Raw genomic sequence first — 12,621 nt, forward strand, 5'->3', positions numbered from 1 at the left:
CAGGAGTTTTCATGTAATTTCAAATTTTCAAGCGCCGTTATGGCACGTTAACTGTACAGCGAACCAAGTTTTTTTCAGAATTCTTGACAAGTGCGTTAGTCCTTATAGCTTATTCCTCCAAGTGCCGACTGAAATACTGCATGTATAAGAATTAAAGAAGTCTTACTTGTTGCATTTCGTTTTATTTGAAAGTGATTTTATTACAGTAAATTTCATGACATCATTCTTTTGTTATCCCTAAAGTTAACAGGAACGTTTGTAGCTCCAAAAAGCAGTGCATAAGTCGACTGACGATCGCCCATGCCTACATTAATGTAATAAACTTTCAATCCCATCCTGGATTAGCCCAAATAGAAGTGATCACACATCAAAAACAAGATGTCATTAAGAGTACACATCCGTTCCACTCACTCTGGGTTTTGAAGATTGATTTCCCCCATTGTAACGTATTAGGATTTTGAGCCATGGAGGTACCTGTAGTATATGACGTAGTAGGGGACGTGAGGCTGGATAGTGTTCTTGGATTAGCGACATGATGTGGATGTAGGCATAAGCAAGTGCTGATTAAACGGCTCAAAAACGTAACATCGGTTGTCCTGTTTCCGTTATATAACACCCATACTTAGACAGACAATAGAGTATCCAAAGGAAGGACAGAGGGCTGTGGAATTAGCAGTACATGGTGTGTGCAGTCTATCCATACCTGTCTATGCTCTACAGGATCCTGCTGACATTAATGGCCATCCTGTCAGCCTACTCCATCCACCTTCTCCTCAGGAGCGCCGGTATTGTAGGTAAGCTGCTCATCTCATGCATTATATCACAAACCCTGCCTGGCTAGGTAAAACACATCCACTTTTCCACCAGGCTTCATTTGATAAGATTAGCATAGATGACTAGTTAATTTCTCTGCTCTGTGTCTCAAGGATAATGTACTGCTATATTTGGAAACACGTGGCTGACATACATGGTATAAATGGTCCTCATGCAGATTGTTTATCTACAATTCATTTTCAGTGACTTATTTGTAACCTGTGTCCTGTGGTTTCTCCAACGCACTGGGATCCATGCCTATGAAGACCTGTGCAATCTGGCCTTTGGCACTCCAGGAAAAGTGCTGCCAGCTGGCAGCATAACATTGAACAACATCGGAGGTGAGTCGGCAGAAGTGGGAGGAGCGTCTGACCTGTGTGCTTCAAGCTCTGTTCTGGATTTCTTCTCTGCTGTTAAGGTAGGACTCTGTCATTGTTTACTTTTTGTCTCGGACTCAGTTGAAACTGTTGTAGTGAGTAGTGTCTGCGAGTTTCATTAACGATTTCTGCGTCTCTCCATCTCTGCCTTTCTTCACCAGGCCGACAAAGAAGCGCATGCAGACTGTGGCTAACATCTCTGTGTTTGCCATGTTTGTTATGTACCTTCTTGCAGCTGTCTTTGGCTACCTGACTTTTTACGGTAAGGGGAAGGGAAAGGCATTATGTACATGTTATGTAGCCTTGAACAAATGATAATACAGTAAGTGCATTGGAGAACCTGTAAGATGACAGAGATGCTCTGGTTTTGGACTCTTTAATATCCCGGCTTGGTTGATTTTGTGCACAGATGAGGTGGAGTCGGAGCTCCTCTATTCATATCAGAAAGTCAGCAGTGCAGACCACCTGATACTGGGTGTGCGTTTGGCTGTGGTGGTGGCCGTGATCCTCACTGTGCCCGTGGTCATCTTCCCAGTAAGGCCCCTTCCCTCCTCCCAGTTGTATATGCTATAAGAAGTGCGGACAAGGTCATACTGTTGACTCTCCTCGCTGAACCTCTCCACAGATCCGGACTGCCCTGTTCCAAATCCTGGTCCCTAACAGGCCTTTCAACTGGGTGCGTCACAGCAGTGTTGCCTTCGGCCTTCTTGTCTTAGTCAACATTCTGGTCATCTTCGTACCCAACATTAAGGACATCTTTGGAGTCATAGGTCAGTTTTGGCTCTTCATCAGCTTTCCAGACACCAAGTTGAAACACTTCTAGAAAGATTCTCATGAACTAATAGATGTTTATTCAGACAGATGACCTCCTCATCTGACCAAATCCTTGTCTCTTACTTTCCAGGTGCCACATCAGCATCAAACCTGATCTTCATACTGCCGGGCATGTTCTACATTAGAATTGTTCCTGAAGCTCTGGAACCACTCAAATCCAGAGCAAAGATTCAGGTAGATCCTTTTCCCCAAGAGTAGAACTTGCTTCAAGTGTGTAATCAATTACACTAAGATGTTTTTCTAATTTCTTCTCCCTCTCCTTTCCGTGTCAGGCTGCCTGTTTTACATGCCTTGGGTTCCTGCTCATGGTGAATAGCATCGCATTTATAATTATGGATTGGGTGTCTGCAGGAACCCATGGCACTGATGGACATTGATTTCCAAGTTCAGAGGCCACTGTATGTCATGCTAATAGCTGAAAGCGATTACTAGCAATGATGTACCTGGATGAGTGAGCGCTGGCACATTTTGCTGCCGCTACTCTCCAGTACCTTTCTAAGTCATTTATGCTGCTTTTTTTCTTTGTATATTGTAAACATATATATATATATGTCCCCATATATATATACATACATGTATATTGGAAACAGTTTGCGCCCTGAAGTACATGTTGGCTGCTTACACTCAGAAAAGCAGGGTGCGTTCGACTTGGGCTTGTCTGCGGCGGACGTGATGCGGAGCGAGATCTGCCGGCGGCTGCAGGGGTGGAGTATAAACACGAGGCTGAAGTTGGCTACTTATTCGCAGCTCCTTATTCGGATTTTCCAGTCCACCTTAAATGATTCGCAGCCCAATGCAATGACGAGATTGTGCCTGTAGGGGGACCGTTTTAGTACCTTAAACCTCTCTGTGCCAGGCTAATATCAACTTCTCAGTACACGTTAGGTACTTAAAAATTGATTTTTAGTGAGGCTTGCTATATTCATTTCTTATACGTACGAAGATTGTAGTATTTAAAGAGTCAATGTGTTTTTTTTTTTTTTTTTAACGTGTTTGTTTAGCTTGTAAAACAAAAGAAGTACAAAGGGGATAGACTTCAGGGACTGTTGCTGTCCATGGTTCTGAATCCCCTCGCTGTTGGAACTGATGTTATAACTACAAACTCATCCATATGTACTGATAATAAATATTCAAAAAGACATTACATTGCATGAAACATTTGTCAAATATAGTGTACACCGTTCTATATATATAGCTTTGTTAGTCCCTGTTTGCGTCTTAAATGTGTTTAGTCACTTATTATAAGCATTCTCTGTTGCTATAGGTGGTGCAGTGGTTAGCACTGTTACCTTACACCTCTGGGACCCAGGTTCGAGTCTCCGCCTGGGTCACATGTGTGCAGAGTTTGCATGTTTTCCCCATGTGGTCGTGGGGTTTCCTCCGGGTACTCCGGTTTCCCCCCCACAGTCCAAAGACATGCTGAGGCTAATTGGACTTGCTAAATTGCCCGTAGGAGTGCATGTGTGAGTGAATGGTGTGTGAGTGTGGCCTGTGATGGGCTGGCCCCCAATCCTGAGTTGTTCCCTGCCTCGTGCCCATTGCTTCCGGGACCCCCTGCGACCCAGTAGGATAAGTGGTTTGGAAAATTGATGGATGGATGTTGCTATAACCTTTCCTTTACCTCACCTGTGTCTCATCAGTAAGACTGTTTTTTTTATAATCTGACCTATAATGATGCTCTAAGATCATGCCAGAGCCCACACAGCGTTGTAGTACTTTCCAAGATTTTGATTTGTGAATGTTTTCTTGTGTCTTTCCTTTATGATGAAGTTCATTTTTACCCTTTTCCGCCACACTGCATACATTTAGCACATCTTCACTCTTAGCCCATATAAAGCCTCCCGTTCATTTCTCTCCTCTTTGTATCGTATGGCTTTGCTTACAGCCCTTCCTGGAGCAGGTTGACATCAGTTCTTTTGCTTGTATCAGCATTTCAAATCATATCAAATGCCATTGTAGTTTATTCAGCTACAAAACATTGAGATTATTAAATGCTTCCTAATAAGTGAACATTTCACGTACTGCTCCCTCCTCCGTGTGAATAGTGTCGCTTTAGAAGGTTCCCGATGGTGGAATGAGCTGCCAAACCGCGTTCAGTCTGCAGAATCCCTCCCCACCTTCAGGAAACACCACGATTTCATCTACTAACCTGGTGGTTCTTTATGTTCTTATATGCTCTTATGTTGCACTTACTAGCCCTTGAATAGTCTTATTTTAGGTTAATACTTTGGTACTAGTTACTTTTCCGCTGTTGTGTAGCTCCTGCACTAATACCGCTTATGTTCTTACCTGGGTGTTCATTGGAAGCTCAGCCTAGCTGTGCTTATGCCTAGTTGACCCCTTGACAACATGAATGCTTGTAATGTGCTATTTGACACTTGTATGTCACTTTGAACAAAAGCTTCTTCCAAGTAAGAGTAAATGCGAATAACGTCTAACCACTGCAAAACAATATACTGTGTGTGTGTGTGTGTGTGTGTGTGTGTGTGTGTGTGTGTGTGTGTGTGTGTGTGTGTGTGTGTGTATATATATATATATATATATATATATATATATATATATAAAGCACAGCATGTAGTATGCTGTTCTGTCACAAGAGGGAGCCATTGCCTTGTTATTAGTTCCTTTATTAATAATGGCACACGCTGCACCATGATCACTTATGACTTGTAGCTAGCATAATCTCCACCAGCAGGTGGCATTAATGGAACAAAAATAGATATACCTATAAAATATTATTTCTAAATATGGAAAAAATATTTCCGTAACATGGTGTCGGACACATGCTTATTCATAGTTCACAGTACACATCATACAACTATTATTTTTAAATTTTCTTTTTAAAGGCTCATGCCATCTACTGCCTGGGACAAACTTCAGGCTGATGAAGTTCGATGGGTCGAGTATAAAATCTCATTGCAATGCTAAACTGGATAAGTGGTGTGGAAGTTGGACGGCAAGATGGATGGATCTTTTAAAACTCATGAATATGATTCGAGTGCCAAACACTATACTTCCCTTTGAGATTTACCTACTTAATTCAAGGCCTTCAGGCCACATATTATCATCAGTAATAAACTGTTCATCATCCTCTAGAACCGAGCAGCTATCAGTAACTGCTCACGCATTAGTCAGATGTTCCAGAGGCTGTGCTTCTGCACTGTGACCTTTCACCTTTTGCCTAACTGTCCATCTTGCTTTTCATCTGTTACGGCCAAGTAAATGATTATTTTGTGGTATAGTAGGTAAGTCACACTAGCTTGCAGATATTGTTGTGCTCTGTTGTTTGTAGGCAAGTCTGCAGGTAGGTCTGCTATAATCTCCACACTCCACTTTGAGGGGCTGGACTTATCCCTCAACAGCTCAGTCCGTAACCTTAAATCTTAAACACAAGCCTCTATTTCAAACTGCATTTGGATGCAATGTGGATTGTTGACGGCGTGCCTCCTGCACCTACCTCACATTGCCATACTATGAAGTTTCCTTACTATTTAAGACAGTGAGAAACTAATATGTGCTTTTGTATTCAGTAGGTTAGATTACTGTAATGCTCCATCATCTGGTAGCATAAACCACATACTAGACACCATGCAACATAGTGAAAATGCATCATCTTGAATTGTCTCACCGGGGGGGGCACCATCTGAGCTGCAGTCCCATGGAGAGGTGACATCGTGGATGCAACTTAGGAACTGTAACATGGTGGGTGCAGCCTTCAATCTGCCACCCTACACAGGCCAGCGTGGAGAACTGACTCATTCATGGACTTTGACCGTGACCCCAGTTTACGCCTTAGTTTCAGCAAGCAAGCTCATTCTTCTTTTCCTGTCATGGAATGGGGGAGAGTTTTTTTTTCTCCCTACTTGGGAGCTTTTGGCTCCTCTCCTCTGTTGTCATTTTCTTTCTTTCATTTCTTTGTCTTCCTTTTTGAATGATTCTGTATAAATGCTACAGGAATGCATCACAAGACACCCAATATAAAGCACCTATTAATTGAACTATTAACAAAAATATTTAATATTACTCCAAAATAATTCAATATTACTCTAAAGTCAGGCTGGTTATATCCCTGTATTTTATAGGATATTAAAGCTATTCTGAAGCTACTAGGCTATTGTGTGATGTAGCGTAGTATTGTGTGATAGGTAGCTTTGTGACTATTACAATGAGTCAAGCCTGTTTGTGTTGCTGTCGTGTGCATGGAAACTTGAGTTTTCATGTGGTTTGTCTGCAGTGAGATGTGTGAACCTTGCCCTCCTAAACGGGAGTGGAAAATAACAGGGGTCTGTTTGCTGTTGATGACGGCAGAAGTGCACACTGTGGTCAAGGGGAATGTCAAGCAACCTAAAGTATCTCAGCCATTAAAATGCACCTTTATGTGGGTTGTTTCTTAAAACAGATTCACAAATGGCACAGTCATAACAAACTAATAGCATAATATAATAGGGGCTAATTATGCTCTCTTGCATGCTAAAAGGTGCAGATGGTAGCCTTAAATGTTTTGAAAAAATGCTTAATATGCAGCACTTTATCCATCTGAATGCATTAACATATTTGCGCAAATATTTGCACAGATTGTCAATTTGTGCCTGTCAGCTGCAAAAATCCAAGACCGCTGGCCCCTACACATAGAAAACAAAATCATTGGGAGAGCTCTCCACTGCATTAAGGACATTTTTCAGAATCTTTGCACCCGAAAAATCCCCAACATTTCAGAAGACCCCTCCCTTTCTTCCTGTTGACTCCCTTTGTCCTGCTCCCTTCAGTTAGGTACCCACTTTCCCCCCTGCATATACTGTATGATCCTGTGAATACTGAACACTAGCCTGGAGGCACTTTCAATCATCTGGCACCTCCAGTCCCCCTGCGTGTCTCGGGGGGGAAAGTGCCTCCCGTCTAGTGCTCAGTATTCACAGGCAAATGACGGACCAGGAGATATTTTGAACTCTGTATGACTGTATGCAGACTAGTTACGGCTGCATTTGTCTAAAGAGAGGCCTGGGGCAGCTCTGTGTAACTGTACATAGACTCCATGAGGTCAGGGCCCCTGGGCAGGGCACAAGTAAAGGGTCTGGAGTCCACTTCATTACTGAGACCTTAGTTACATGTCAGCTCGCTTGCTGTGTTAAAATAACTAGCTGCTTTACTTGACAAGTTACCAAACTAGCATTACGGGCCATAATTTCACCATGTAAGGAGGTAATTTTACTAAAAACATGTGGTAACACTTTACTTAAAGCAGTCATTGTATTTCTAGTGCGCTATAGATGAGACCTTCCCGGAGCATTCATAATGTATGAGAAACATGGCTATAATGGGTTATGCCTTTTTGTAAATATCTATAGCCGTGGTTATAATATTTTATGAATGTGTTACAATGAATTATAAGAATGTCTTTGATACAAATTAATAATATTAATATTAGTTCTAATAAAGTGCTCTTGTTTTAAGCTTGCACTGTATGGACCAAGTTGCATAGTATGTACCAAGTGCCCCAGGTAGTCAGTTCGCGATGTATATGCTGGGGGCCTGGGAACGATGGTAGTTAACTCTCACTGCATGTGGAAAAGACCCCAGGGGCCCAGGTGGTCAGCTTGCTTTATACAGGCCAGGGGCCCTTATGCACTGTATACAGCCCTGGTGGTCAACACTCACTGCATAGGGGCCCGAGTGTCGTCCTGGTCGACTTGTACTATATACATTGTGAAGGCCACGGGATCTGAGGCCCTGGTGGTTTACTCAGGTTATATATTAGAATCGTAGTGTTTAATTTGAACTATAAATGTTATCACTCATGAAAACTAATGTTCTGTGGCCACCCTAGAACACTGGCCCTATTGGCCCCGTCCATAATCCTGCCATAGGTGACGATCTGTATAACTATACACAGACGTGGTAGATCCATTTGATTATATAAAAGTCTAGCCTGTGAGATACGGTGTTTGACAGAACACACCTCGTAAGACTCCGTTTGACTATCCAGACGCCTGATGAGACACTCTGCGACTGTAGAGAGATGCTGTTTGATACCATGTGACTCTATAAACAGACCCACAAGGTTCTGTGTGACAGTATGGAAACTAGATAAGACTATATTTCGCTATAATGAGGCCTCATGAGTGTAACAGTATAGAAGTGTGGTGAGGCTGGAGGGTCTCGATGGCTTTACACAGGCTTGGTAAGACTCCAGTTGATTATATAGAAGTTTACCCTGTGAGATACAGTGTGACTGTACAAGGACCCATGTCGCTCTATTTGACAGTACACAGGCTTGGTAAGACTGCTATATAGAAGCCTGGTGAGACTATGTGACTGTATGCGATTCTCTCTAACTGCACACAGACCGGATCAGGCTCTGTGTATCTGTACAGAAACTAGTTAATACTCCATTTCACTATAAAGAGGGCTGGTTAGTCTCTGTGTGACCGTATAGGATCCTGGTGAGGCTCTGAGGGACTAGTTAAGGCATATCCATGTGAATAGTTTGAATAGTTCTATATTCAGAGTCTCTAAACTGGTTTATTTTTGGTGTGAGAGTGATTGAGGGTTCATTTGATTTCTGTTGAATGCTGTTGGATTTTGCAGGCAGTGATAAAACGATGTGTACAGGAAAACATAAAAAAACAAAATGCCACTCAATGGAAAGCGACACGCCGATTGTATCTGCTTCTACTTTGGTTTCGAAAAGTAGTGTGAAATGTAGCGTGCAGTAGAAATGACATAGATGTCCTGCTGAAAGCCACAAAGACTTTGGGTAGGGGCGGGGGGAGCGGGGGGACAAGACCACACTGCCTGCCCAGAGCGCAGAAAGGCCTGCACTTTGACTCAGTGCAAAACCACAGCGGACCTGCAAGTGGCTTGCAGAGTGCAGGTGCGTGCATTTCACTGTCACTGACAATGGCAAACAAAAACAGACCTATCAATAGCAGAAACCTTTAACTTGGTCATACAGCACCAACAAACAGCTACAAATACGTACCAAGGTAAATATGATGTTCTGATAAAGCATTGCACAGATCATCTCCTACAGAATAAAGTAAAGCGGATAAGTATGACGGTAAATTTTCACACAACGGTCCTCAAATGAGATACGACCTAGACATTTGTTACAGAAATGGTATTCCAAAATCACTGAACATTTTGTCATGCATGTCTATACAAAATCCAAAATGGAAAGGCCTAAAAAATCTTTGTATAAAGATGCTAATTCAGAGGTATAGTTTAAGAAATGTACTTAGGTATGAATGGCATCTTAATATTTTTATATATTTTAATTATTGTCGGCATTTGTTACTTGTAGTATTTACAATGCACCTCTAATGTCTACTTGTTATTTAATTTATGCATATTTAGACAAATCAATATGCCTTAATAGGACTGTAAGACAGTTTTCCGTTTGTGTGGTTGCTTTCTTTTTGTCATTTAATGACTAGGCACTGCAGCCTAATGGTGAATAGTTGTATTACACTCGCATGTGAGGACATTATATAGAACCAGGCATGCTTCTGACTTCTGTTTAAAACAGTTATGATTGTGTGAGTCTATTTGTGTGTGCCATCTTATTGGCTTAGAAGGTTCGTCTAATCCAAGGTTCTCCTGGTTTCTGTCCTGGGGATAAGCTCCAGGGTCACTGCATAAACCAAATAGCACCACTAGCACTATACTCCGGAAATGGAAACACTTTTTTGTGATTTGACTGGCCTGAACTCTGCACAGGAATAGGAAATGGAAGGTGGGGATGGGGGGTAGGTTGGTGGTAACAATAAGACACCAAACAAAACTTCTGAAAGCAAAGTGACCCAGCATGTACTCAGTGGGCTTGGACCATATGAAGAGAAATCAGTTATATTAATATACAGCATGTGAAACCATGCATGTTTTTTTATTACAAAGGTGTATTTCTTACACATTTCTAGAGCTGGACAGTATTGATCACAGCATGATTTGAGCTTGATCGCATGGCAATGTAGGATATAAATTTAAGTGGAACTTAAATTTCATTTGTCATTTTCATTTCAGTGGAACTTCCTGATTTCATTTGTCATTCACTCCGCTCTCCACTGCACAAGGTGGCTCTGTTTAGCTACTTATGTGACAGAACGTATTATGTAATTCACCGACCAATGCCAAGTTCGTCATAGTCCTTTGACTGTTTTGAACCACACTACTACATGAGGTCAAGGCAGAGATGAAAGTCTTACGTGCCATAAAGTCTTGGGGTTCGTGCCGCAAGGGTTTGCGTTCATCACATATTGCGCAAATTACGTCTGTCACTGTACGTGCTGGTGTTTCATTTTGTCCAACCAACGCGGAGATCCACCTCTGGGTCTCTCGACAGAGGTTGTCACTTGCAGGTTATGTATAGGTGGGGACCGATTCCTCAGTTTTGCTCATCTGTTTGGTTTCTGGTTTATCGCCTTTTGTTTTGCCCCCTGACGTTTGGTCACCTGTTCTCCATACTTGCCTTTCCTTTGTACTGACCATTTTGCCTGTCTTCCCGGCTACCAGGAAGCCAAGCCCCTGGTGTTAATGTTCTGAGTGTGAATTGTGTCTGGTGTTTTCTTCACTCGATTTATTTGTATCTTTCGATGGCGAGACAGTGGAAGTGATTGTCTTTTGTTTCATTTTTCTTTGGTAGGTGAGTTAGTTTGGGACTCGGTGGGTAGATTGTTTTGTTTGTTGTGTTGGCCTGGGTCACTCTTAAAGTCTGTACCTACACTGTGGTGAGCAAAGTTGTAAATACACAATCTGTTTATATAACCTGTTTTGTGCACTGTGTTTGTTCTGCCCCACACACTACACATCTATTCTGTTACTCCCCAACCCCCAAGACTGGCATTCGTACCATAATTTGTGGACTCATCCAGGGTAATCTGACCCTGCAAGGATATTTCAGTGTGTATGACTAACATATGTGGTTGGGGTTTGTACAATGGGTTGGTTTGATTTGGTGTAATTCAGTTTGGACTCGACTCAGGAACAATTTGATCACTGCCGAAAGGATGATTTCCTAGCAATTGCTGAGGTTCTTTAACGTGGTAGTCCCCAGTGGTGCCATCAAGCAAGTGGTCTGCATGGGGGATTCTGGGGATTCCTCATCTGCATCCGGATCGCTCTCGATGGCCATGGCAGCAGAGAACAGTGAGGGGTTGTCCAAGCCGGGATTTCGTGGGAATCTCACTGATGTCAGCTCGCCTAGGGATGACCTCCTGCTCACTATCCATCTCCAGTAACTGGAGGTGGAAATAAAGAAGCAGGAGCACCAAGCCCAGCTGCTGTGCTTAACAGTGGTGGAGGTCGAAGGCAACAAGGAAATCACCTTAAAGTGGCTGAGCCTAGAGCAGCAGAAACCTGAGCTTCTCCCACAAAAGCTCTTTTGGATAAACTTGCCCACATGCCTCTGGTTTCTAAATAAATCATGAAAGAATAAAGTTACGTTAAAACCAAGCACACCATTGTTTTTCTTGTGAAATTCCCAATAAGTTTGATGTGTCACATGACCCTCTTATTGAAAAAACAAAAGTTGGATCCAAAATGGCCGACTTCAAAATGGCCACCATGGTCACCACCCATCTTGAAAAAATTTCCCCCTCACATATACTAATGTGCCACAAACAGGAAGGTAATATCACCAACCATTTTATTAAGGTGTATCCATATAAGTGGCCCACCCTGTATAAATATAAACAGTGGATGTACAGGGTCTGTGCCAGAGAGGACCTCAGCCCCCTCCACACCAGGATCTGCAGGAGATGGCTACTGAAATGTGTTTTCTGCCCGTCCAGGCTGGACATCCTCATCATCCTCATCATGGCACTACTCAAGGTTATCCCAAATCCTGGAGGTACAGTGCCGGGCATTGGGGGAAGAGGTAGAAAAGCGGCAGATAGGTGTGATTGAGGAGTCTCAAAGCCCTTGCTTCAGCCCCATTGTGATGGTCCTCAAGCCAGACAGCACCCCGCGGTTCTGCAATGACTTCCGCTGGCTGAACAGGATTGCACAATTCGATTGCTGGCCCATGTCTTACCCATGGATAAGCTGGCATAATGTCAATGAAAGGTTATTGGCAGATGCCCCTCAGTCCAGTCACCAGGAAGAAGATGGCCTTCAGCACACCCAGGGATTATTCACAGTACTGGGTTCTCCCTTTTAATGGATGATAGGGTGCCAGCCACCTTCAAACAACTCATGCGCATCATACTTTGCCTCCAGCAAGAGTATGCAGCAGCCTACCTAGACAACATCCATGCTGAGTGCTGGGAGGAGCACCTTGCTCACCTTGTTCGGGTGCTAGACTCAACCAGCCGCAAGGAGGCCTGCTTCCTGGGGCTCATTTTTAGACAGGGTTTGCTCTGACTGTTAGAGAAGATTTTTTGCACTAAAACCTGGTACATAGGACTGGCCAGTTTTCTACCCCTTCCTCATATTCACTCCTTTGCGATATCTGAATTATATGTACATTGCACTACACAGTACATGCCTATGTATTTATTGTTATAATTGTAATTGTATTTATTGTTTGACTGTAAGCAACATACAGTGATCTGTGTTTAGTATAGAAGTTTTGTTTACTGGTGGTCTAATAAAACACGCGCCA

At 42.8% G+C, this 12,621-nt stretch overlaps 1 protein-coding gene across 1 annotated transcript; it reads left to right on the forward strand.

The window, feature by feature from the left end:
- The first annotated feature begins 1,066 nt into the window (after positions 1-1,066).
- Positions 1,067-2,553, forward strand: LOC125750648 (sodium-coupled neutral amino acid transporter 3-like). The gene is made up of 6 exons (XM_049028794.1): positions 1,067-1,231; positions 1,352-1,452; positions 1,600-1,724; positions 1,816-1,960; positions 2,095-2,198; positions 2,297-2,553. The coding sequence occupies exons 2-6, from the start codon at positions 1,368-1,370 to the stop codon at positions 2,399-2,401; spliced, it is 564 nt and encodes a 187-aa protein (XP_048884751.1). The 5' UTR covers positions 1,067-1,231; positions 1,352-1,367; the 3' UTR covers positions 2,402-2,553.
- Positions 2,554-12,621: the final 10,068 nt, after the last annotated feature.

Source organism: Brienomyrus brachyistius, chromosome 10 (genome assembly GCF_023856365.1).
Source record: "Brienomyrus brachyistius isolate T26 chromosome 10, BBRACH_0.4, whole genome shotgun sequence".
NCBI classification, from domain to species: domain Eukaryota; kingdom Metazoa; phylum Chordata; class Actinopteri; order Osteoglossiformes; family Mormyridae; genus Brienomyrus; species Brienomyrus brachyistius.